This window comes from Lates calcarifer, linkage group LG11 (genome assembly GCF_001640805.2).
Source record: "Lates calcarifer isolate ASB-BC8 linkage group LG11, TLL_Latcal_v3, whole genome shotgun sequence".
Classification (NCBI taxonomy): Eukaryota; Metazoa; Chordata; class Actinopteri; family Centropomidae; genus Lates; species Lates calcarifer.
In genome coordinates, this window is record NC_066843.1 from 3034268 (window position 1) to 3061790 (window position 27523).

At 42.4% G+C, this 27523-nt stretch overlaps 1 protein-coding gene and 1 long non-coding RNA gene across 5 annotated transcripts in view; one reads left to right on the forward strand and one right to left on the reverse strand.

Annotated features, from left to right (window-relative positions):
* mybpc2a (myosin binding protein Ca) overlaps positions 1-23128 on the forward strand; it is a 51285-nt gene extending 28157 nt beyond the window's left edge. For all 4 annotated transcript variants that reach the window (XM_051074052.1, XM_051074049.1, XM_051074050.1 and 1 more), the window contains 22 exons: positions 882-938; positions 1020-1186; positions 1462-1594; positions 4046-4170; positions 7433-7538; positions 8961-9130; positions 11014-11179; positions 11592-11698; positions 11810-11839; positions 12989-13128; positions 13384-13543; positions 14633-14737; positions 14910-15098; positions 15236-15370; positions 16192-16359; positions 16808-16896; positions 17792-17987; positions 19104-19243; positions 20190-20349; positions 21336-21472; positions 22242-22428; positions 22738-23128. In XM_051074052.1, coding sequence (XP_050930009.1) covers positions 882-938; positions 1020-1186; positions 1462-1594; positions 4046-4170; positions 7433-7538; positions 8961-9130; positions 11014-11179; positions 11592-11698; positions 11810-11839; positions 12989-13128; positions 13384-13543; positions 14633-14737; positions 14910-15098; positions 15236-15370; positions 16192-16359; positions 16808-16896; positions 17792-17987; positions 19104-19243; positions 20190-20349; positions 21336-21472; positions 22242-22428; positions 22738-22772 — 2902 coding nt within the window. In that variant the 3' untranslated portion in view covers positions 22773-23128. The remainder of the gene's footprint in view (positions 1-881; positions 939-1019; positions 1187-1461; positions 1595-4045; positions 4171-7432; positions 7539-8960; positions 9131-11013; positions 11180-11591; positions 11699-11809; positions 11840-12988; positions 13129-13383; positions 13544-14632; positions 14738-14909; positions 15099-15235; positions 15371-16191; positions 16360-16807; positions 16897-17791; positions 17988-19103; positions 19244-20189; positions 20350-21335; positions 21473-22241; positions 22429-22737) is intronic.
* LOC127143021 (uncharacterized) lies at positions 22954-26756 on the reverse strand. The gene is made up of 2 exons (XR_007814174.1): positions 26685-26756; positions 22954-23768 (listed from the first exon to the last, which is right to left on the reverse strand). It is a non-coding gene; the product is annotated as an uncharacterized LOC127143021 (long non-coding RNA).
* Positions 26757-27523: the final 767 nt, after the last annotated feature.

Below are 27523 nucleotides of genomic sequence, written 5' to 3' on the forward strand. Positions count from 1 at the left end.
CTGATGACTCAAGACCACGTGAATTTTTCCCATCACCTGCAAATGTGCATGTGAGGAGTAATAAAAGGTTTATGCAGTGTAACAGAGCCGTAGCCCACGCCCCCTCTGTGAAGTTCTCAACATATTATTCTGTATGAAACTACCTTTTTTCCCTTGATTCTCGAGTGTGCACTTCCACTCAATGATACACGTATAACATCACCTTTAACGCTTAATAAACACTTCAGCCATCTTTAAAAACCTGCACAGTCAAGATTAGATTTCAACCATAAAGGATTTTTCATCACTCTCTTAGAGTCAATGGGATCTTTTACAGCAGCCAAAATACAGAGGAACTACAGTATGTCTGCCTCCTGAGGATTCTCACACGATGCTAATCATAACAAAATGTCTTTTGCTTATTCAGCCACCTTCGTGAGGAAGAGCCTCTTTTAAATCTCCTTTATGTCTCATACCTAAATGCCTCCTGTGATATGTTTCTGCTTGAACAGTATGCAGAGTTGCTTACAGCTTATTTCTGTCATGTCTGTTGCTTACATGTTGCTTGTCTATTGTGATTTCTGTCACTTGAATTTAGGGCATGATGATAGCTTGTAGTCCTCGTCAAATGCTGTGCTCTATGTTCTCACACGTCCTATTTTTGCATCTATCTGAACACAGGATGAAAAAAGGGTAAGCTTTAACTACACTGCACTAATTTATTAGAAGTATTTGCTCATGTTGTCTTTGTTGGGATTGTAATTTCTGTGGCTTTTTATAGATCTATGTAATGTGGAAGAAAAGGGGATTTGTTATGTGTATTATTAATGCTGTTTTGTCAATAGCACATGTTCATAAACGTAGCATGATAATCCCCCAAATCTCTTTTATTTGAACTCCAGTGGAGACGCAGGTGAGGATGCTGGTGACCTAGACTTCAGTGCGCTGCTCAAGAAAAGGTAAGGTCATCGACATCTTTCAGAGATGCTTCTTCCATCTTCAGACATCTTAAATTTGGTTTAATTCACAATCATGATCAGGGAGAAGAAACAGGAGGAGCCCAAAGAGGAAGTGGACGTCTGGGAGATCTTAAAGGCGGCCAAGCCCTGCGACTACGAGAAGATTGCCTTTCAGTACGGCATCACAGACCTGAGGGGCATGCTGAAGAGGCTGAAGAAGATGAAGATCGAGCCCAAAAAGAGTGACGGTGAGGAGCGAGGGAAGAGACGGGAGAGAGGGGTTACGAGGCAAAAAGCAGACTGTGCACTAAGAGTGAGGCGGCAGGCGGGAAACGAGAGCTCTCTAATGCTGCAGGCTGTAAATACCAGCAGTGTTTAAAGGCCTCAGGGGAAAAGTTATATAGCTGGAACGACAGGTGGAATGTGTGCTGGCATATGCTTGCTGCTGGTTGGCACTTATGGATTATTTGGCTATTAAAGCAGGGGGTGAACTATACTAACATGATACTTTATTAATACACAGCTTTCCTGAGGAAGCTGGATTCAGCCTACTCAGTGGACAAGGGCAAGAGGATCCAGCTCTCTGTGGAAGTGGCTGACCCCGACGCTCCAATCAAGTGGCTCAAAAACGGACAGGAAATCAAACCATCAGCCAAGTGAGCCAATTACTACTATTTAGGAGGTGCAATATGCAGTATATGTATCTGTGTCTATGTGAAATGTGTTGCACTGGACCATGATGCTGGGGAAGTATACTGGTGTGCTCTGTCCTAAACTATGAAGTGGTTTGGCTTTGACTTCAGATCTACTTCTCATATTTACACATTATCATATTATCAAGTTGTTAAGCCGAATGTTGTGCATATTTATACATCCAACAAAGCAACATTCGCAATCACTTGGAGCCTTGTTTCAGTTCACCTAGGAAAAGGTAAGTCCAATATTCACTCTCCTTTTAGTTTTTGTTTTGGTCTTTAACAAGTCCTAAGGAAGATATCTGGCTCTTGAGGAAAAGAGGGTGCAGTAAAACCCATACAATGAGATTGTATTTATTCTATCAAGTCATGATGTTTTACTCGCGTATAGTATATGGTTTACGGGAAGGCCACTAAAATCTATAAATATTGAATAAACAACAATATTAGATTGTCTTATCTGAGCATTAGAATGACGTTCTGTAGAAAAAGGCTCTGCTCCAAGGCTGGATTTTTAGTTATTAGCATCAGTAATAAGTTATTTCTCAAGCTAATTGCAGCCACTAATGCTAGTTAATGCTAGTTCACAGGCTAACAGCTAGCCATGCTTGGCATTAGATAATTTAGCTTGCAAGCTTGATTACTTTGATTACGTAGTTAACATCATTCCAGTAAATACATGTAAAGTTGTAATAGCAACTTAATATGTTTACTGAAGGATTAGGCACTAAGAAAGGTGTTAGCATGCTAATGTTACCTTGCAACTGTTCAAGGCAGCTATCATCAAAAGCAGCTGGTAATTGGTTGGACTACAGTTTAGTACAGTGGCCATTCAGAAAAGTCTGCACATAAACTGAAAACCACACCATTTCTCTGCAAATGGTTACTTTAAAAATCTGTAGGAAGAACTCTGACTTTGGTATATGACTAACAGTGGATGTAAATGTTAGTTTTGAGCGTCTTTAGCCCACTGAGCTGTCTCCAGCGTCTGTGCTGTTTGCCTCTTTGCTCTTTTTCCCTCCTCCTTCAAAGGCTTCTTTTGGTGTTTTATTGAAGAGAGTACAGCTGTTGCAAGTGGCATTTTTTCAATGACTCCACCATCTGCCATTTTGAGTAGCTTCATGCTGTTCATTGAAAATAAGGCAGCCCTCTTCCTGTTTTGATTAAGACAGTTACTATGGGAGAGGGGACTTTTTTTTTTTTTTTTTTTTTTGCCCTGAACAGAGCCTCCTAGGAGGTTGTTTCCAGACTGTGCACTGTGACCATCGATCTATAACAAATCAAAAGTTTGAGGCTACAGGACTTAGAGCTATTGGTATTGGGATTTTCTTTCCCTAGAATGAGCAAAGAGCCAGACTGATACAATCCTGCAGGGTCGTCTTTGTTTCATTACAAACAAACCGCTGCTGGCTGTGTGTACGTCTAGGATGATACATTCTGAATATCAAATTTAAGTTATTTGAGAAACAGAGATCTTCTATGGCCAGGTAAGGCACAACAAGATGACTTAAATAAATCAGCTGCACCTCGAACGGTGGGGGGAAAAAAGATGGATTGATTTGAGAAATGTTACTATTTCCTCATCGCTCTGAACAGATCTGCTTTAGTCTGCCGCTATTTTCTGTCTCTTCAGTGGGTGCTGAAGTCACATGCTTCATATACGTCATGATTCATTTGCAACAAGTCTGTCTCCTGTTAGCAGTTGAGTTGCATTCTGGGTAATGTAGGTGCCCGGTTTTGACAAGAAAGATGAATACACAGAGAGAAAGAGGGATACCTCTGGTTCTTCTGCAGCGATTTTGAGCCCAGCAATGTTACAGAAGTGCTGAGTTTGCGAAATTTCTGTTTCATGGAAGCCTCACAGCAGCTGACGTCATTAATTTACAGACACTAAATTCTAATTTTACGCTAATTTGATCATTAAAAATTGTTTGACTCTTATGAAAACATCTCTGCCTCAGCTGTAGCTCCTGTTCATTCAGTTTTCAGACTACACCTACTACTAACAGCAGTCACCACCTTGACTTGTCTGATGATGCGAATGCCTGCAGCTCGTAACCATGGGAATCTCTCCCATCTCTACCTTGTATTATATGTGATGAGACCGTGGCGTTACTGTAGTCCTTTGACGTTTATCACCGTTTATGTTTGTACAGCAACACAAAATGTTGGTGTGTGGGAGCGTAAGTCTTGAGTGTGTGTGTGTGCACAGCTCTGAAGGTCTGTACAAGAATGCGTGGATTCTTTGTCTAGGTCTATATCTGTGAGTCACTCCGTTGTCTTCAGGCCCTTTGTGTCTGATTGTGTCTCAGATTTGCTGAAAGCAGTCTCTTGCTCTTTCTTTGTCTCACTCTCCTTGTTTGGTCTTTATCCTCCTCGTATAATCTTCCCCCATCATCCCTGTGCGTCCAGGTATGTGTTTGAGAGCGTGGGCAACAAGCGGACACTCACTATCAACAAGTGCAACCTTTCGGATGACGCAGCATACGAGTGCGTGGTTGGGGAGGAGAAGTGCTTCACGGAGGTTTTTGTCAAAGGTATATGAGTCACTGTCTTTGGAGGAATCCTTCTTTCAGGAGTGAGAGGTTTTTCTGCTTGGTTTAGCAAATGCTGTCATTTGAGCGTTGAGAGGCTTGACAGCTTTGTTCCCTTCATGTGTCTGTGTTTGTCATCTGTTTATTTCATTGCTTTTATGCCACACGGTAGCACGCTGCGCTCTGTTGTCTGCTCACTCATTTTTAATGGGTACGTGGCGTGTGAAATTTTTATGTTTTGTTTATTGTCATGTATCATTGTCGTTGTGCTGTACGTATTAATGTGCTGTCATATTTATTAGAGTCTGACTGATATGTGTGTTTTTGAAGGCCAATTTGAATATTATTCAACTGAAATATTAATCTTTTGGGGCCATATTCTTTGTATTTCAATTTCATATTTTCTACCAAGTATTCAGTGTTTCCTAAATTATATTTATATATGCGGTAAAATGGTAAATTAAATTTATAATAATGAAGACATTAAATAGACATATTATATTATAAAGGACATATCAGACTGAACAGGGCCCGCAGAATATAATCAAACTAACTGCTTAACCCATATCATATTGTCATTGATGTGTTCGTCTAACTGTGGCGCTTATATCTCAATGGTCTCTTCTGTGTCCTTTTTTGTGAGTGGGTATGAGAGGTTTTAATAGATGTAATTGGGTCTACTGCTACTATATTAATCCCATGCTTTACTCTGTGTGCTCACTGCTGCCCATCCTGCTTTTACATTATCAGAGGCCATGCAAGAGGGTAAGCTCTTCACCACAGACACTGCTCCCATGCAGCTACAGTGTGTGTGTCTGAGTGTTTTTTCTTTTGTTTTATCCATAAAAATATATATAATTCACTTTGTTGTTTGCAAACATCTACATCAGTACCTTTTATTATTGATTCATCTTCCTCAGCAGATGACAGATTACCAGTCAGAAAAGTCACAGTACTTTAAAAAATGACATAAAACACTTGAGCAAATGATTCTTGGGTGATTGTTGTGTTTCCACCACATGTCATTAAACACTCACAAAGCTTTGTGAAATGAGTAGCAACTGTCAGATGCAGATTAATACAATGTTCAGTCATCACAATCGTCATTTTGTTCCTTAGCTAAATACCCTGCTTTGTTTTTCCTACAAAATAAGTATTCACTAAGTTAGCATTTAAAGGAACTATTGCTACATAGCCAACGTTAGCATTAATAACCGGTTACACCACAGTGTAGAAGACACGGAACAAGTTCATTTCTTCATTCCTGTCTCCACCTGTGGAAACCACCACCAATGTTAAGTTTGTTTTGCTTTCACTTCCATCACTTCCTCTACAAAAGTTAGCATGCTACCTAGCTAGTCTCATCACTTTTCGATAGCAACCCAGTGTAGCGTCCAAACTGCCCTTAAGAAGCAACATTCTTTTATTGTAAACGCAACAATGGCTGAAGCTCTTGGCAAATGGGCATCACCACCACCTGCTCCAAACAAGAAGCCACGTTTGACAAATAGCCCTTTTAAAGGAAAGAGCTCGATACCACTCACGTAAACGGTAAATGTGAGGCCCCAGCCTGCAGCCGGTTAGCTTAGCTTAGTGTAAAGAGGAAAAAAGGGGAAAAAGCTGTCTGAAGGTGACAAAATTTGCTTACCAGAATCTCTAAGTCTCATTTATCTTATTTGTTTAATCGGCACAAAAACCCAGGTATGGAACTTTAAGTTTTAGTTTTACAAGGGGTGACGCACAGGACTATTTCTGGGCCATGTCCAGGGACCTTCTTGAGTCTTTGCTGGTCGCTTGCCAACCTCACAAGACTTAAGGAAGTCACTGCACCTGAGCAAGGAATAAACAGGTGCTGGTAAGCAGATTTGTCACCTTTGGACAAGCCAGGTTCGCCGTTTCCCCCATTTTAGTCTTTGTGATAAGCTAAGCTACAATAAACTGCTGGTTATAGCTTCATATTAAATGTACAGGTATGAAAGTGTTAATGGTATCTAGAAAACAGGTAGGCATTTAGGCCAGATCAAAGTTGAAGGTAAACATAGCTTTCATTCTGCATAACTGTTTTATTTAGTGTCAAGCCACTGCTTTCTTTTTTAGTTGTGTCTCTTCATGTATTCCTGAGGGAAATTAATTCCTCTCTGCTTTTTTTTTTAATGTGGAAAAGCCCTGAATTACACTGAAGACATCAAGCTCATTTCACAAAACTTTTTGTGAGGCCCGCAGTCAAATTGTGTCTGCGGTGCCGTGACTGTGGTTCAGAGAGTTTTTGGGCTCTCCAGCTAAGGTTGGAGAGAATTGAGACGTCCGGAGGGGGACCGGATGCTGACGGTGACAAATAGCTGAGGCTAGCGGAGCATCAAGCATCACACCATGTGGTTACACAATGTGACTCCCACTACCTCAGGAGACTTGAAGTACCTTCCACCTCTACAAGACAGGTGTGTTCGGTGGCATTGATAAAGACTTCAGGAGCATATTATGCTGTTATTCAAATTCAAAGGAAGGCTTGGACATGTTATGTGTGTTTTCTGCTTTTGAAGAAAACTAATATACATGCCACCCACCACTTGTCCACAGAGGAGGAAAGAGTACTAAAATACCTGATGTTTTCGTCAAACAAAGAGCACTTGTGTGGAAAATCTATCAAATAAAGTTAAAGCTGTAGGCTACAAGGGCTGGACAATATGACTGAAATCAATATTACAGGATTAAAAGGAGTATTTTCCAATAAGGTAGTCAAACTGATGTTCTGATTAATGGTGTTCTAATTGATTCTGATTGACAGTGATGGTAAATTAACCTCAGATAAAAACTCTTAACAGATGTAAAACAAAAACCGGATTGGTTTTTAATTATAGATTTCTTCAAATCATTAACTGGACAGAAACTATGGCTGATGCTGTAATATATATCCAGCCCCACTAGCAACTCATCCACTATACAGCCTATATTTTAGTAGAAATCAAGATTTTGCATGTGCCAGAATTTAGCCCAAGGCCCAAACATTTACTGTATTGGTTGTGTTGTCATGCCCTGTGTAAACACATTACTCACTCTGCTCAAGTACTGATACCTTCCAGCTCTGTTTATCCCATGTGCTGTGTACTTCCTTTATCCTCCACTCATGCTCTTGGTCATTATTACTCTGGTGATTTGGATACGTGCAGTGTACAGTGGGTGATTTACGTAACACAGTGGTACAACTCACTCAATGCCTCGCTGTTGTTTTGGGATTATGACTTCAGGCTTTCTTGTTTGTCCTCAGAGCCTCCGGTCACCATCACCAAGCTGCTGGATGATGTCCACACTGTGGTGGGTGAGAAGGTGGAGTTTGAGGTGGAGGTGTCGGAGGAAGGAGCCCACGTCAAATGGTGAGCTAATACGAGCCCTGTGGTTCGTTCACATATAAACAAAACACAAAATGCATTAGTCATTTAATAATCTGTGAGGTCATAGCTCGCTAATGGTTCATACCCACCTCACAAACATCTTTATGTAAATGAATAAACATGGGGACAAAGGTTCGCAGGCCCTGTAAAACAAGAGTAAAGAGTCTGATGGGAAATGTTGGCAAGGCTCATGTAGGGATTACTCATCATTACCAGAGAATGTTATGTCAGTCTTGAATGTTGCTTTCATTTAATAAAGCAAAACATATTTCTGTTCAGGTAATAACAGAAACATTCACACAGTAAATGCCAAATACACAACTACAACTACAGGCTTGTCAACACAGAGCGATGGTAGAATCCATTTATTTGCTCTTATATTTAAAAAAAAGGCAAATGAAGACTTGGACTTGGCTTTTTGGCCTTTACAGGATAGGATAGTGAAAAGAGACAGGAAATGGGGAGAGAGAGTAGGGGAGGGACATGCAGTAAAGGTCCGGCTGGATTGAAAGTTGAACTGGGGACTCACTGCTTAGAGCACGAAGACCCTAACCTTTCGGCTATCAATTCGCCCAAGCTCTGCAAACTTTTAAATAACATTCGAACAAATGCAGAGGAGGCAAAAACAAAAATGTATATGTAAACACAGTGACACTAGCCAGTCAGTTGCTTGTGGTGGCATTTCATGTCGCCGCAATGGCAAGAGCTGTGGCCGGAGGGCTTATGTTTTTGGGTTGTCGGTCCGTCCCATTCTCATGAGCAAACTATCTTGATAACGTCTCGAGGGAATCCCTTCAAATTTGGCACAAATGTTCACTTGGACTCAAGGATGAACTGATTCGATTTTTTGGCTAATTCACTAAATAACTGCAAGGTGGTATTTCTAGTTTTGTAATATTCTGACAGGGGATAAAGGAAGATGGGGAATGACATGCAACAAATGTCCCTGGCCGGACACGAACCAGGGACATACAGGTTTCATGGTCAGTGGCTTAAACCTGTCTGCTACCCTCCACTGCCTCTCTGTGCCTGACAAAAGTGCAAAAACTATACCACATGCTTTTCACATGTTCAAACAAAATCATATCAGTGTGACTGGACTGAAAACATACTTGTTTTCCTATGAAAAAAATGACTGCTGTGTTACAGTGATAACATTTTATTTTGGCAATGTTTCTGAACTATTTTTACAATTACTTTGATTGCATCACCCTCAGTATATTTGAAGAACTGTTCACCTTCTGCACCATTTTTAAAATGTGCCAAAACCTTGTGATGCCTGAAGGCTCTAGCCAAGTAGAACATTGTAGACATGTCAATCAGCTCCTCCTCTCTTCTCTGTGTGTTGAAGTATCACTAAAGCACATGTGTTGGTGTGTGTGTCTGTGTGTGTTTTCTCCTTAGGATGAAAGATGGAGTTGAGCTGACTAAAGAAACTGCAGGTTCAAAGTACAGGTTTAAAAAAGATGGGAAGAGGCATATTTTGATCATAAATGAAGCCACTAAAGAGGATATTGGAATGTACTACGCCGTCACTAACGGTGGAGAGTCGAAGGCAGAACTGGAGGTTGAAGGTGACTTTTCTTCTGTTCGACTCACTACCAGTGATTGACATTTCTTCCAAACAACTAAAAAATAAGCTTCCTACTCAAAAGCATAACACTGAAAATCACCCTGAGATGCAAAAAGGAAGTTACATCAAACCAAGATACTTTTACAAAGAAAAAAAAACATGAAGAATTAAAATTAAACATACTATAGATCTCAAAATCCAAGAAAATTCAGATGCACTCTCTCTTTTTAAACTATTAAAATGCTTTTGTTATCATGGCATGTTTATATGAAACCAAATTCTCCCTGACGAAGGCTTGATGAAGTCATGATGAAGAAATGCAGTTTGTTTGACGGTTTAATATGACCAAACCATGACCATAAAGGAATTTTACTTAGTTAAGAAAAGAGAGTGCCTCGGAGTTTGTTTGGATTTTGATGTCAACATGTATCCCATCCAAATAGCACCTCAAACAAACTCAATTCGAGTCCAGGCAGTCCTACGCAGTTTTTAACCTAAAGATCTTTAATGACACGACTTAAAAACGCAGGATGTAAAATGTATCGTCTACAGCTAAATCCTTCTGAGGCAGCAGAAACAGGAAGTTACAGACTACAGCTGGTGTCCAAAGTTTACTAACAAGTGTTTCAGACATGGTTCTTCAATTAGCACCCTAAAGAAAATTTACACATCAGCACATGTTGATGTTTTCCATTCTGACAAGCATGAAAAGCAATAAATTAGTCATTACTCATGTCATAATTAATATTACTTCATTAGTCCCTTGTATCAGTTGTTAATCAGGCTATTCGTCATGCTAATTTTCTTTTACACCGCCAAAACTGATGGTTGGGTCCTGTCTCGCCCCTCGGATATCAAACCTGTGAGCCAAACGAATCTCCTAACTTGATTAGAAAGTGAGAAAACATCTGTCCTTCCTCCAAACTGGACGCTCCAGTTTTAGTTACAGTGCACCAGGTGGCCAATATGGACATAGTGTAGCAATCTAAATGGCTAAATAGACTGCCTGCACAAGGTGCACCCCAGGCTCGTGGAGAAACACCTCATTATTGTAGCGTCCCACAATGTGTCATGTTGTGGCTGACATCCACAGGAGTCAAGAAAAACATAGCCTGGAGGGAAACTGTCACAATTATTTCTCACCAGATAAGTTCTTGTTATGGGCCCGTTAGCCACCAGTATATATGGCAAGGAGTCCCTTCATAATGTGTTGGATTAAAAATAACGTTGTAAAGGATAAAAGTACTTTTTTAGAAATATGCACACATGCTTTCTTGCCAGAAGTTGCATAAAAAGACTGACACTACTTTCAAATGATGCTACAACCAGCAGCCTGTTAGCTTAGCTTAGCTTAGCACAAATACTGGAAACGGGGAAAACACCTAGCATTTTTCTACAGGACTAACACACGAGAAATAACGTTAATTAGTGCGCCTTTGTAGGTGGATTTTGTTATCTTCAGACAGAACAAAGATAGTTGTTTCCCCCTGTTTCCAGTCTTTGTGCTAAGCTAAGCTAAGCTAACTGTCAGCTAACTCCAGCTGCATGTTTACTGTACAGACATGGAGTGGTATCAGTCATTTTATCTAACTCTCCAATAAAAGTAAAAAAGCGTATGTCCTAAATAGTGAACTATTCTTTGAAAAACACAAATGACAAGAGAACTTAGATTTTTTTGTTTTCAGTAAATGGTTCATACTCTAATATTTCCAGTATAGATGAAGTTCAGTTCTTCTACCTTTGCATGCTGAATTTTGTCAAGTAAAAACATTGCTGCAGTTTATTTAAAACCTATAGTTGCAGCCTGACACTGGGCTGTTATCTGTGTAAACGACCATCTGTATGCTATGTTGGCACTGATCTACGTTGGTGTTTTTGCCACAGATAAGGAGCTGGAGGTTCTGCAGAGCATAGCTGACCTGACAGTGAAGGCTGCTGAACAGGCCGTGTTCAAGTGTGAAGTGTCTGATGAAAAAGTGACGGGAAAATGGTTCAAGGACGGTGTTGAAGTCCAGCCCAGCGATCGCATCAAGATGTCGCACATCGGAAGGTATTATATCACCACAGACACATGCAGACACGCATGAGCACGGGCGCACAAAAGCATACAGCTATCACAATAAGCAGCGTCTGTCTCGTGGCTCGGAAAACTATTTTTAAAGGGTTTTCGTAGTCGTTTGACCTATTTTTTGGATTCTCTAAAGCTCTAACCTCTAAACACACTCACGCAGCATACAAACCCCTGGGGTCTGGGGTTTCTCTCAGTAATCCCTCCATCAGAGGCGCCTATGGCAGGAGATATGCCAAGGCGACAGCGGTCACACAAGGTGAAAGCCATTTAGTATGTTTCTCACTCTGTGATATTGCCTCATGGAGTATGTTGCTAGGGCAACTGTCTTTTGCATAATTGTGGGTCACAACGAGTGTTGTCTCCTTGGTAACATCTGGTAACATGTCCCCAGGATCCACAAGCTGACAATTAATGACGTGAAGCCTTCGGACGCTGGGGATTACACTTTTGTCCCTGATGGCTACGCTCTTTCTCTCTCTGCAAAACTCAACTTCCTGGGTGAGATGACACACAAACCAAAGTGATGATGCATTTGATGAAAATCCTTGATATGAGGTAACCATGTCAGAATCTGAATAAGCCTGATTCATAGCTTTTTTCCCTCCTCAGAGATCAAGATTGACTATGTTCCCCGGCAAGGTAAGTGTTATTTTCTGTATATTAAATTATTAACATATTGAGAATATGTTCTTCATTTATGTATTTGGCAAGTCGCAAAATATCTGATCTTGCAGTGCAATATCCACTTCTAGTGATTATAACATTAAACTTTTTTTCTGGTAGACACTGACAGTTCAGTTAAGACACAACATTTGATTAAAATCGTGAAGTGTGTTTGTTGCCTAAACCACACACAGGACTGTGGATGTGAACCCCAATCTTATGTCACAATACAAGCATAATCCAGCCAGCACCTACGTTTCCTACAAAATGTATCTGCTGTTGCATTTTAGTTGTATAGAAACATAATTACTAGGAGACAGGGTGGATCAGCGGGACACCAGAAGCCAATATGACAGAAGTTTTTAAAAGTTATTTATCTATATCAACTCTACAGCTTTAATGCTCTAACTCTCTAAGAATGACAAAGTATATGACTGGAAAGAAAGTCTTCTATTGGACTGAAAGTCACAGAATGCAAAAAAGTGCAGGTGCATCTTGAAATGAGTTTCTAACTTCTAACTGTGGCTGTGTGTGACCTTCTAACTGAACTCTTTCTCAAATACAACATAAAAAATAAACACAGCATAAATAACAAAAGTAAACAATAATCAAAGTACTACTCAATACTGTGCAAACATAGACTGACCAAAAGAATGATTAAGAGAGCAAGAGATGGTTACGACCACACAGCTTCACTTGCAGTGTTTACATTTTGTTATGGTTTAAAGTGGCGGGGGCACCCTCAATGCTAATTTCGGCGGTAATGCTAGTTGCAGCTGGATACTGTCTCGCACGACAGCTTTCACCTCGATGAGAATATCGTCACGTTTTGATATCTTACGGGTCTTCCACAAAGTGCTAGTGCACCTGAAAAAAAAGGATTCATTTATAACAATAAACGTTAATATGCTAGTAGTTAAATCAGCAGGAGTCAGCAAAAATAGGATTAGAAAAATGTAATACTCTGAAATAAATCATCAAAATTAACATGTTGACTAACAGCACAGACTGTCATCTTTGAGAAGCGTCAAAGCACAAATAACCAAATCAGAGTCTTTGCTCAAAACTTGTTTTCTCTCTGACCTGAATGACCTCTGTCCTCCCATCTTCTCCTCCAATGCAAAGATCCTCCCAAAATCCACCTGGACACCAGCGGCTCTGGCAACAAGAACACCATCATCGTGGTGGCTGGGAACAAACTTCGCCTTGACGTTGAGATCACAGGCGAGCCGGCCCCCACTGTGTGCTGGATGAAAGGAGACCAAGTGAGGAAGAATAGAGAGGACTCTTGCCATTCACCTCATACACACTCACACACACGTCAGACACTTTCTACCTTTGTGCGTCAATCAGAGTATCCAGCCGTTAGTCACCGAACGGCACAAAGGAAGAGTGAAACATGAGCTAGAGTGGGAAGGTTGAATCACCTGCCACTGTGGCAGCAGTGCGACACCGTCCTCTTCAACAGTGCCCTTTGTTCTGTCTGTCTCTCTCGCTCTTGTCCTGCCCGTGTGTGGTAGGTGGTGGCAGAGGCCGAGGGACGGGTCCGCGTAGAGACGAGGAAGACCCTGAGCAGCTTTGTGATAGAGGGGGCGGAGAGAGATGATGAGGGCCTGTACACCATCACCGTGACTAACCCTGCTGGAGAGGACAAGGCCGAAGTCATCATCAAGATCGTGGGTCAGTGGCTTCTCTCACTTTTGACTTTTTCACTTACTTTCTGTCGTTCCCATTCACTTTCCCCTGGCTTTCTGAGAGCTGTTTGGTTTTGAACTAAGACTGAATAATGGTCAGAAAAAAAAACGAGTGAAAAAATGATCACTGTTGGTTTCATCGTTTAATTGTACCAGTTATGTATTCGCACATGTTGTACTGTCTGAACTGAATATGTTAATGCTTTTAGACTTTCAAGGCAGCCAGTGTTTTTTTTTAAATATATTTTCACATAATTAAAAGTCGGAGCAGTTAAAAGTGAGAACTACTCTGTGATCATGACAGCATAATGCTGATACCAACAGAGGCAGGCAGGATGTTCATTATTTTTGTTGTTACCATGTTTTTGGTATGACACAAGACATCATCAGGAGCAAAATAAGGAGAATTTCCACCTTGGAAATGCAGTGTGCCAATGACAGTCTCAAAAACACGGATCCAGACAGTCTGGGTTTCACACATCGCATCCCTAAGGAGCTGATTTGCAGGGTGAGGCGAAAGAAACCTGAAGCGCTGTGTTAGCCACTGTCAGCTACAAGCTAACCATCAACATGAACACATAAAAGATGCTAACTGCACTTAGCACTCTGATTCGTCTGTTAGTTGCTGATTTTGGTGCAAAACAGACTCCTCATCTGAGTCGAGGTCTGACTGAAGTTCAAACATGTACGGCTGAATCTCTTCAAAGTTTCCTGTAATTCTAAAGTATTTTTAAATACTTTAAAATGTGTCTGGAGGGTAACTTGTAAGTATTTGTGATTTGTTGCAATTGGGCAAATTGCTGCTGGTATGACATTTTTACTGCAGTTATTTGACAGCAATGTGGACATGGCCACAAAAGACAAACAAAAAGTCAAAATGATTTGATTTGGTTCAAAGAAAAGCTACAAATTTAATGTTAAATATTTCCCAGTGACAACTAAGCATACTTTCTTACATACTGTACGGCCTAGAAAAACCCATTTCCCCACGTTCTGTCATACCCACGCCTTCTCATTTCTCTCTCCGTTTCATCTTTCCTCTCTTTCCATTTCCAACTGTAACCTGCCTCTCCAGATGTGCCCAACCCTCCTGAGAATGTCAAATGCATGTCAGTTGGCGAGGACTGTGCCACGATCACATGGGACCCTCCCTCGTTTGACGGCGGAGTTCCCATTAAAGGTAGCCCCGAAACACACAGCGTCTAATGTTCACATCTGATGTCTTCCTCCCAGGAGAGAACAGCAGTTTAGAATCGTGTCTGTTTATTACATTGCAATGTTTTTGAACTCCTTTCCAAAGAACGCTGAGCTGTTTTTAATGACTTCACCGTGTGTGATATTGCGTCCTCCAGGGTACCTGATGGAGAGGAAGAAGATTGGCTCGTCCAGATGGACCAAGCTCAACTTTGATGTTTATGAGTCGACCACGTACGAGGCTAAGAAGATGATTGAAGGCGTACTTTATGAGATGAGAGTGTTTGCAGTCAACGGCATCGGCATGTCTCAGCCAAGTGCAAACTCAAAGCCCTTCATGCCCATTGGTGCGTCGCCATTTGTCATTAGAAGAATGGTTAATTAACAGAGGTTTTTCAGACAATGCTCATTGAGGCAGCTTAACCTACCTCCCATCCCATTTACACCGGGAATTAACGTATTAATTAGCTCCTGTCTCTCTCAGCCCCCACCAGCGAGCCCACTCGTCTCATGGTGGATGATGTGACAGACACTACCTGTGCACTCAAGTGGCGTCCTCCAGAGAGAATCGGAGCAGGCGGCATCGACGGCTACATCATCGAGTACTGCAAAGAAGGAAGTAAATATAAGATAGAGATACCACTTTAAAAAAGTATAACTGACGGTTTATTATTTGGAACTAATGGCAGAATTAAATCTATAAAACATGAAATTGATTATAATGCAGTATTATTACTGACAGCTTTTAGGTTAGTAGTTACTTAAGGTGATGAAAAATCCATTCTGGCATCATTTTCGATGTCTTTTTAGCTAGAAGAACCATTTTTGCCAGCTAACAGGAGAAAGCCAGTTCTGGCCAATCAAAGAGTCATTCATACATTTCAGAGCAAGTGTAAGGAATGGATTAAACAGTGTGTTAATCTGCTCTAATGTAAGCAGCAGTCATTAGCACATCTGTCTAACTTTCCTCACCAAGGTCAGATCATATCATTATATAACAGTAGTTAAGTCCTATTGGCAGCTCACACATCCACCTTAGCCCCAGGGGTTTTTGTGTTATGTGCATATTTAAGACCCCTTCTACAAGATTCTCATTTTTAAGTGAGGCATAGACAACACTTTAATCAAGCTGCTGGAGTTAGAGTCAGCTAGCCACAGCTGATAAAATACGTCAACAATCCTCATTTCATCTGGGAAAACTGACAGTTGTCCAGTGGAGTGAGAAGCCTACTTCTGTCTATTTACATATGAAAATATCTGGAATTTCAAGTGATAGATCCACTACTGCTATACATGGAATATGCTTAGCAAATGGTCAATTATTCAACAATATTCCCACCTGATTCCTGATGAATTTCTCAACATTATGCTGAGACTGATTCTGGTTTTCTGATCTTCTCCTTACCCCCGCCTCCTCTTCTGATCCGACTCATCCCTCAGGTGACCAGTGGGTGCAGGCTAATGAGGAACCAGTGTCAAAGAACCAGTACAGGGTGAAGGGTCTCCCAGCGGGGGAGAAGATGCTGTTCAGAGTAGTGGCTGTCAACATCGCTGGGCGCAGCCCCCCCGCCACCCTCGCCCAGGGCGTCACTATCAGAGAGATCATGGGTCAGATATGTGTATTAAGTCCTCTGCCGTCTCTTTTCTTTCTTCACAGAAATTCAACAGATATTTTATTGATATATAGATACATTTCTTATTTTAAAATAGTGCTCTTGTTGGAAAATGTTGCAAAATATCTAATAAATCCACATCTGTTACAGCTGGCACCAGTACTTCTGTGCCATTGTTAATTATGTTCAGCCACAGTTAAAGACAAGCTCACCATTAGCTCCTAGCTGCAATAACATTATTATAAACCATGGATTATTTCTTAACCATTTACTGCATCTAATTCTAGTATGTATTCTCATATCTCAATATTTATATTAATCACGAATATACACATAACATAGTAACTGTATGTGCTGTGGATTTTATATATCTACACTCCCCCACATGACCACAAATTCTACTTATCTTTTCCTTCGCTGCCTTTCCTCTATCCACCATTCAGAGAATCCAAAGATCCGCCTGCCTCGCCATCTGAGAACCAAACTCATCACGCTTGTGGGCGAGAAGGTGAACTTGGTCATCCCCTTCCAGGTTAGTCCATGTCTGGCCGAGCTTTTCTGGCCGAGTCTACATGCAGAGTTTTGATTACACAGACCAGGTTTACAACAGAGGAGTAAAACCAGTTCTGCCAAGTTTGAGAAATACAAGATGATTACGGATTACCTTGTGCTAAATGGCTACATCAGTTGGTTTATTTGAAAAGTGGCACTTCATGATCCACATACAATCAGTCATCACAGGGGGATTTCAAGTGAACTCTGGAGTGGTTTATTTGAAATAAACTGTGCTGAGACACAGCCTATTTTAATTCATGGTTGCCCACAGTTTCCTGTAACATCCAAATGCACTTTGCTTGTGTGTTTTTGACAGTAGAAGTAGCCAAAACACTGCTTGAGACATTCACTTAGCTGCAATCTAGTAGGGCCAGTTCTTCTTCTGAAATGCAAATCAGTTCTGCAAACTTTGCCAGGAACAGAGAGAGAGCAAGAGCTCAAAGGGCACAGGGAGCATCACATCACTTGACAGCAGCTTGCAAATTGCTGTAATGGTGAAAAAGAAGCTAACCATAAGTAGCAAAGGGGAAGCCATTGTTATAAATAAAAATAGACAAGAAGAAGTGAGGCTTAGCTGTGAGCTTGCTTTTGAAGGAGGAGATGAAAAGCGTGTTCAGAGACAGAGGACGTGGCTACACGATGTTCTCCTGGGAGAAAAGAGCACCCACAGTTCTGTGGACAGACTCGGTTCCAATGGCTGTTTCCTCGCTGGTGGAATATGTTTTCTAACTAAAGCTGAGACGTGTTTAACCAGAACAGGATATGCGCCAAAACAGTTCACAGCCAAAACATGAGATGATTCACTGACTGATTCACAGATTTTCTTAAACATTTTTTTTACTTTGATTCCTTCTCCCTCGCTCTGACCGCAGGGTAAGCCTCGCCCCGTCGTGACCTGGTTCAAAGATGGCGTTCCCCTGGACGACAAAACGGTGGGAACTCGCACCAGCGAGGTGGACACCATCCTCTTCATCCGCACGGCAGAGAGAACCCACTCCGGGAAGTACACGCTGTCTGTTCAGATTGAGAACATGTCGGACAGCGCTGACATACACATCCAGGTTGTAGGTCAGTCCCGTCACGGCGCCGACTCCCTCCCCAACCTGAGGAGCTGTGCGCCCATGTTGCACGTTCCCTCATTAAGATTAGAGCACCGTGCGCCGTTCATACTTCACAAGGTGCACGGTTAATAACCTGTTTGGGGATGACGGCTTGAGTCCAAATCTGTGACATGTCACCAGTTTTTTCAAACTTGATGATAATTCCTAATTTCATACCACTAAGGATCTGTGACTCAAAGTAACAAGTCATCAAAGCGTTGATTCCTCTCTTTCGCATAATCCTGGCTCTTGCGCTGCCAGCTCATTCCTCATCTCACAGCTCACCCCCCCCTCTCAGGTCAGGGTACCGGGTGGATTATTTGGCAGGGCTCCACTGGGATTATTCGCGTGTAGACTGGGATTAGGTTTGGATTTTAAGGGCTACTCTGTCACTTCCTCCGTTGAGAAGGCTGAGCTAATGAAAGTCTGCAGCTCCTCTGATCAGGCGCACCCTCCTCTCAGCTGATGTGTCACCGCACTGTTTTTTCGGCAGGAGACGGTACAGGAAGGATTAACGAGCAATAACAGTCGTGCTGCTCACAGTTTGTACTGTACTCCACAGAGGAGAGCGCACAAGCAAGATTAATGGCAAATACATTACTATGTTGTACAGTATTTCTGTGCTGCGCTGCGTATAGTGCAGGCCACATGGCGGGATAGATGATGAACACACTGTATTCTTCTGCTCTGTAATCCGGGCAGGAAAAGCATACTATTTCTCAGTTTGTCAGTTCTATGCCAACACAGTTTTTCTAGTAATGTATGCAGCTATCGCCGCCTTTTCGTGAACCTTTGTCTTTTGCTCTGCTAATCTGTCAATCTTTGCCAAATCTCTACTGGTGCGAGTGTTGATTTCTCTCCCTCCATGGGACCTCCCTGTTCCAGATCCGTTTATCAATCCACCTCTCTCGCTCTCTACCTCTAAAAAGCTTGGCTGCATTTCTTCCCAGGCAGAGAAAAAGAGCTAGTTATCTCAACCAGCTGTATGTTCCTCCCTGCTCCTGATTATCTAATGAACTTGTAACATGCAAAATCATCCTACAACTTTTATCACGACTCTCCTCTCCTCTCACAATCCCTCCAGAAAAGCCTGGTCCTCCCATCGCTGTGCATGTCACAGACGTGTGGGGTTTCAACGCTGCGCTGGAGTGGAAGCCGCCCAAAGACGACGGCAACTGTGAGATTATCGGCTATACCATTCAGAAGGCTGACAAGAAGACTAAGGTATGCATGCAGAGAGGTGTAGAGGGGTACAGAGGTGGGGTTCAGGTGAGGTAACTCGATGGCTGCCATATTGGACGTCTGCAATTCCTGACTGTGACAAATAAATAGTGGTCTAAACTGTTACATGTAAACTGGAATATAATTTCAGTTACAGGTAGTTGCATTTCACATTTAAGTAAGCAAACAGCCTCACCTATATCCACTGTTTTTCTAACTATGACTATAATGTTTAGGGCCAGGCCCCTAAAACTTGACTATTAAACGCATCAGCCGGGGAGTTCTTTAGGGCCACAGGCTGTAAATTTTACAACCAAATCTTGTCTTACAATGACCAAACCACAAAACTAACTGTGATGGAGGTAGAGGTGTGCGACTCCAAACAGTCGAACAGTCGCATTGAATGCAAAATCTGAAAAATTCTTAGTTAAAAAATGTTTTCTGGGTCCTGTGTTCCCCAGTTCTTTATACTATTCACTTCATATGACATGAGCTGACGTGGGAACTCGTCAAAGGGGTTTTCTGTTCCCCAGTCATTGAAACTGGTCAAATTTAACCTAAAGGGTTAAGGAGTGTTAATAGAATAGTGAACTGGGGAACACAGATAAGCTTTTTAAGGAACTGTACGTTTATGGATTTAACATTTTTCCCTATGGGTAAATGGTGGTTCAAATTTCACATCAATCTGTAAACGTCCAGCAGACCTTCATGATGGTCTTCACAAGGTTTTTCCAAACTAACTGTAAAGCCTCACGACACTGTCATGGTCATTACGTTGTATGAATCGACGGGAAGGTGGACTAGGAGAACATGGATGCGGAGGATAGGAGACTCGGCTTATATAGATCTCACCCTCAGCTATAAGCCTCTTTGAACCTCTGCTTCTCCCCTCTCTCTCTCTCTCTCTCTCTCTCTCTTTCTGTTTCTCTATCTGTCTCTCTCGTATCAGGAGTGGTTCACGGTCTATGAGCACAACCGCAGGCCCAGCTGCACTGTGTCTGACCTGGTCATGGGGAACGAGTATTCCTTTCGAGTGTTCAGCGAAAACATCTGCGGCCTCAGCGACGAGGCCGGCATCAGCAAGAACACCGCCGTCATCGCTAAAACAGGTAATGAAATCCCCGCAGAGCACCGCGCACTGATAGCATTGCTTTGGATGCTGAGGAACATCTAACGCCTGCTGAGCTGTAGGCTGCAATGTATTCAATTAGAAAATAAACTAAGCATTATGGGTATGATACTGAAAAGAGGAAGTTATCAGGAATGGTGATTACACCATACAAAATACAAACTGTAATATGATTTTTAACTGCAGAACACGGTAATAACATTACAACTACTGATTAATTACTTGGGCATAATTTAAAAGAGAATTAATTCACACTGATTACGCTAAACAGAAATATTCTTTGGCAGAGTGTTAAATAACATTTAATACTGGCCGTGGATTATGAAATCAACTAGGCTGGGAAATTAACACCTGCCACCAGCCAAATGCTGCTACTGTTGTTGTGTTGTTGCATTTGTTTACTCTACCAGAACAACTTGGCAGCCGACCAGCCAATCTCTTTTGTGTTCCAAGGAGCGGACTGGCCTATAAAATTGTGAGAATTGTTGGCCGTGGTGCCCACCTGACCTCAGGATGTAACAAAACTCGCTCTTGATAATTGATAATTGAAATGGTAATCTGCGAATTAAAGCAATCTTCTAGTGCAACAGAATGTGTATGGGTACTTAAGACACACAAACACAGTAGGTTATTAATTATGCATTTCAGTAGAGTGTATGTTTTACACAGTACGTGAGAAGAGTTGGCTTTAGAAGTGTGACACAGGCTAGCCAAATATTTTAGTGTGGGCTAAACTGAGTCATGTCCATCAAAAATAAAACACGTCACAAATGTCTTCGTCAGTAAATCATGCGTCATTCATCAAATGTTTCTGGCTGCATTTCCTTCATCAGGGTGCTTTCCTTACATACAGTATCAGCCACAACATTAAAACCACTGGAAGGAGAAGTGAATAACCAACTCAGCAATGTTTCCTCTAAACTAGAAAGTAAATAAGACATGAAGCACTTCTCTGTCTGTCTCCAGGTTTGGCCTTTAACCCTCCACCCTTCAGAGAGAAGGATATGAACACATCCCCCAAATTCACAGCGCCCCTGGTGGACAGAACTGTGGTTGCAGGTTACGCTGCTGCCATCAGCTGTGCTGTCCGTGGCTACCCCAAGGTATTAACGTCTTTCCAGCAAAACAGTTTTGGAATTTTTGTTTGGAATTTGTTCAATATAGGATATTTTCTAATTAACATCTCCTCACAAAAACTACCAAATTATTTACTAGAAATATGCAGACACAAAGTACATTTACAAAAAAACATAATATTAATCTGGAGAACAGAAAAATGTTAATATGGACCATTATTATATAAAATACTTGAAATATGTCTCAGTGGTTAGAGAGGAAAACTAATGGACTGTGGTTTAGCCTAAAAGCCTGTGGAGCATACAATAGGCAATGTCCCAGCTATGTCTTGAACAGACTATACCTTACAGCCCTATAGCATCACCCAGCCTGCAAACACTTCACCAACGTTGGCCCCTGGTAGCTCTGCTGCAAGGGTACGCCTCAGATTTCATGCTTTGTGTTTTTTTAGAGCGAGCGTACAAGTTTTGACTGTCAAACAGTGAGTGTAGAACAGTCAGAGAGGATTTTGATGCCTTTGCAGCAGGAGTGTATTTTTATGTCTGAAGCTAGAACAAGAGGTGGAGCAGAGCGATCTTTGAACGCACTTTTTTCCTTCTTTCTTTTTTTTCTTTTTATCCCACTGAATCGGCAAAGATTTGTCAAGCCGAAATGTTGACCTAATTTCACCTCTCCCTCCTCCCTCTGCTCCCCTACCCTCCCAACATCCCTCGCTCTTATATGCTCCCTCCTCCTCCTTTCCCTTCTCCTCCATCCTGCCAATTTTGCCTCCTCTTCCAACTCACCGTTCCTCAGCCAAAGATCATTTGGATGAAGAACAACATGATCATCGGTGAGGACCCCAAGTTCCTGATGCAGAACAACCAGGGCGTGTTGACTCTGAATATTCGCAAGCCGAGCCTGTTTGACGGGGGCCGATACTCCTGCAGGGCCATCAACGATCTCGGGCAGGACGAGGTGGAGTGCAAGCTGGAGGTTCGAGGTACGCCGCCTTAACTTCCCTTCCCATAATGCAGCAGTGAGCTGGAGCATGACCTGGGTCAGAGCAAGTCTCTCTCTGACAGTCTTCAATAAAGCTCAGCATGACAAATCTCCATCTCCTCAACCCTTCGACTGATCTCTCGTTGTGAAACTTCAGATGAAATTGTAGCCACTCGCGCTAAAAATAAATCACCTCGTTGCATTTGTCAAGTTTCAGAGCCACAGATGACTCCTGAGTGCTGTAGTTTCTTTAAAACGGGATGATCTACCGGCCTCTCATGCTGATTTAAATTTCTCTTTTTCTCCACAGTTGTACAAGAAAAAGGAGAGGAGGCGAAAAAATGAGCGACAGCACGAAACAGCAGAGGATACAGTTGAACAGGAATAGTAATGGATTATGTATAACGGGATAGTCATGAATAAATATGATTAGAATAGATCACTGGTGAAGCTCTAAAGCCAATCCCCCTGCCCCCCCTTTCTCTCCTATATGCTTGCCTTTCATTGCTGCCATGACGAATGCCACTTCAGTAATATGCCATAAATTCTTACAGCAAGCTGCCACCTTGTCACTTCCTGACGGAGAGACGCCACAGAGTAGTGTAGTAGCACTGCCCCGCTGTGACCACACACAGATGGATCCTTCTTATCTGTGAAGTGGACCTGTCACTGAGCACACTTATAAAACAGCCTTTCATCCATTACGGCTCCCTGTGTTGTCTGTTTTGTGTCCGGGACGTTTTTATAGGTTGGGATGAATTTATGATTGTGATGCAGCTTTAGCGCTGAAACCACCGCTGTGTGACCGAGCGGCTGCCTCCTCGCTGAACGGAGGGATCGCCATTCAGCCAGGCATGGCCGACATCATGGAGCCACCATGATTAGAGGGGTTCTTATACGCAGATATAGACCTGCTGCACACACACACATGTTGCCTCACACACACACTCTCCCTGCCTTTACCCATTCCCACATGCTTCCCATACTACACCCCTCGTGGCATGACCTATAGTGGTAGGCCTTTACAGATACATGGCTTACACTCATGCACATGCAAACACAAACACACACTTCGAATCAGGGTCTCATTAGCATCACACACTAGAGACTAATTAATGCACCCATCAACACTGCCCTAATTAGCTTCTCCCACGTCATTACTGAGCAAACGAATTACCGCTAATTTACACACCCGCAAAACAAACACAGCACCGTCTCTGCTGGGAGAGTCCGCCGTGGCTCGCATCGCACACCAAATTAAAGCCTCACCGATGTGCTGCAGCCCAGACCGCTGTCCCAAGTGACCCCGCCCTGCCGTAGACACGGCCCGAACTCGACCATCTGATTGGAGAAGGTTTGAAAAAAAGAAAAGAAGAAGAAAATGCTGAAGTTGTGACTGAACACATCAAATAGTTTGTGGAGTTTCCTGCTACAGAACAAATACATCGGCCTTCTCGGGGGATGTGAGGCCACTTCACTCTCAAGGCCTGTCCCACCACAGACTACACCAGGGTCCTGGTCTCATGTCTCTCCAGCAGAGGGGGTAAGAGCACAGTGACAAAGACCAGGACTGACCATCATTAGGGTCTGTGGTGTAATCGTGAATGGCAGGTTATTAAGAACTATTACATTACCGATGCATCACTGACTGGCGCTCAGAACCTGAAGGCTTCTAAAACGCGCCAGCCTAATCCTGACTCTTGGCACTCACCCTGAAACATTCAGCACTTCTGAGTACAATAGATTGCATTTCCTCCTTTACATTGCAGCATGTTGTTAAAGATGAGCTGGAATAGGGTGAGGGCATAAATGCCCACATAAAGCAGGGAAAAGCCTCCAGATACCTGAAAGTAGGCCACGACTGGTTGCACAGTAGATCTGCAGTGCAGCACAAAGCTTAAATTTTGAACCCCGTCGAGCAGTAAATGACTCTGCGAGTGTGAGTGTGTGTGTGTGTGTGTGGGGATTAGGCTATGTGTGTGGTGTTGATATAATCTTATTGTCAGTTAACCTGAGACACAGCGTGGTGTGTTACTCCGCTGATTGACACATGAAAGCGGCGCTGACGGTACACCGCACGCTACTTTGCATGGAAGTTTTGGGAAAAACAGATTCTTCAGAAAAACAGCGTGTAACCTCGATACTCCACCTGAGCTTTACCCTCTGTTCCCGCTCTCAAAAGTGATGTTCAGTTGCTAAGCAATCAAACTAATTGTATCTACTGGCATCATCCGCGAGCCTTAAGAAACTTTCAAAACATGAGAAGGTGCCGGGTTTACACCGCTACTGCCGGTGTTTGTGTGTGCACCAAACACTTTAAGTAGTAAGCCAGGAAAATAAAATAGTAGAGCATTTTGTTTTCCCCTCATTCCCTGTGACACACCTTAAGGCTCTTTAAGTTTCTGATGTCTAAATGAATAATTAATGAGCAAGCATGGCAGCCAAGAAGTAAACCATCGGCTGCTTCGCGCACACTGTATCTGCTCTGCTGTCTTTCCAATATTAGAACAGGCCTGCCTCAGACGACGACGAGACAAAAGAGAGTGACAAGACGAGTCTTATCACCAGGCGAAAGGGAGGCAGGAACAGTGGGGTGCGAGCACTGTTAACGTCTGTGTGTGTGTGTTCGAGAATAGAAAGACGAAAGATATCAGAGAGACAGAAACAGACCTCCTGAAACAGTAGGATGGAGGGAACTATAATTATGCAAGTAATTATACATGAAATCACAGACTTGGAGTGAGAGAGGAAGAGATAGAGGGAGAGAGAGGAAGAGCACTGGAGGGAAAGAGCCTTGCAGTGAGTCTCATCCGTGTAATTACAGTATAAGAACTAAATGAAACAGAGGGAGAACACACACATATCATATAGGACCATCTACCTGCCGCACACACTGTCCATAAACCTACCTTTAAGCTACATCACCATAGAGTACTGTACGTTTCACCACACTCTTACTCACATGGACTTTTTGTCTTCATCTTCTGTTGCTTTTTTTGGTTGCCATGGCATGCTCTATTGAATACCAGTGTGACTTATACCCTGTGTCATCGCGTTCATTGATTAAAGAGCACAAACCCTCCCTGAGCTCACGACCCATATAATGAGCACAATGTATCTGGGGTGGGGGTGTGGAGGTGTGGACGTAGAGAGCTGCCCTCACATTTCACAACAATGACAACTTCATGACTGCATGTGGCTGACAGAAAAGGACAGCTCTGTCCACGCCGAGGGTGGCTTGGTGCTGTTGAGCTTGTCTAAATGAAGGACGTTTTAACAAGATGCTTTGAGGTCAACAGGATTATAGCTCAGGTGGGAATTGGAGTTAGGCTGGAGGGCCGAGGTTAGAGGTTAGACTGCACAAATTTAGCCCGATTGTGAGCCAGTGTTGTTGTGTCTTACAGATTTTCAGTGCCAAGACTTAAATATGAACCTCGGGAACAATGAACAGTCCTTGTAGCGTGACAAAATTGAAGAATGGCAATGTGGCGTCTGGGACGCCCCACAACACTCCAACGAAAAGTCTAGCTCGACAGAAATTTTTGTATTTTCCTGTCAGTGTGACATCTCCTACATGTTCCTTCACCAGTAGGATGACAGAATACTCTCTTAGGGTTATGGATAAATCAATTGATAGATGTACATTACCGATCCTGTGAGGAAAATCCTTGCATTACAGCAGCAAAGACAGCAATAATTAGGTAACAACACGTTGTCTTTATAAATATGAAAATATAAACACTAAATCTTTAAAAAATATATGTAGGAAATTAATTTGTGGATGAGAGGAACAATAAATAAACAATAAAGCATCTCTAGGCGTTTCCCCTCTACAGTAGAACCGCTTCCGTTTGTTTACGTGAGCGTGCGTACGTACGGGAGCCTACGTCACCTCGTTGTCGCCATTACAGAAATAACGGCGCGACCAAACTACCACCAAGTTCACCGTAACTTCACATGTAAATCCATGAACTCAAAATAAAATACTTTCCCCTCACATGAGATACTAATACACTCACGTACCTTGTTATCCACGTACAGTAAATAAAACAAACAGCTATTACTTTCACGCACGTGCCGTCATTTCGACCGAGGCAGTGTAATCAAACAGGTGCTAGCTTGAAAGGCATACGCGAACAAACGTCCAAACTCGGTCTGTGGGCACTTATTTAGCCGACAAATGTAGCCGAATTATAATTTAACATCTAGGTAGTATTTCACCCCAATCTTAGTAGTTTTACACCACATTTAACTTACCTTCGGAGCAAGGAGGAACAGAGGTTAATCCGTGAGAGACCGACGCAGGCGCCATCTTAGTTCTGCCCCTCGTGACCAACACGGGCTCGTAGGTTGTTACAGCGACATCTAGTGTCGCATAAATAAATAAATAAATAAAAATAAATCATTCACACTAAACGTATTATCTGGGAGAGACTACAATACTATATGAAAACATGCAAATAATAATAAAACTATAAGTATCAAGTAGCTATTTACACTTTTTTTTAAATAAGGGGTGCAAGTCTTTATTTCTAATAGAGGATATTTTTGCACCCTCTACACCCATAAAGCCATGACAAGAACAAAAAACAAGGAGCTGTAGTGCAATTAAATACAAAATGAGATGTAGACTTTTTCAAAACATATGATATCAAACTGTACGGTTAGGCAGGACTGTGTCTTGGACTTCAACTTGGACACTATTTCCATCATTTTTTTTTTTGTATATCATCCATTTCCCCGGCACTTAACATGGTCCAGGTCCCATAGGAAGCAGGCAAGGCAATTTAGCTGAGACGTCCTTCTCCCTAGCCACATCTCTCAGCTCCTCCTGGTGTATCCTGAGACGTTCTCAGGCCACATGGGATGCATAATCCCTCCAGTGTGTTCTGGGTCTTCTCCTCCTGGTTTGACATGTCCAGAAAATTTCCACAGTGAGGCATCCAGTTGAGATGTTTCTTCTCCAAGTTTTTCCCAGAAATTTGAACATCTTATCACATCCCTGAGGATGGGTCCAGAACCCAAATGAAGTCAGCTCCTTTTAGCCAATTGCATCCATGATTTCTGTGTTTTTTGAACACTACCCAGAGCTCTGT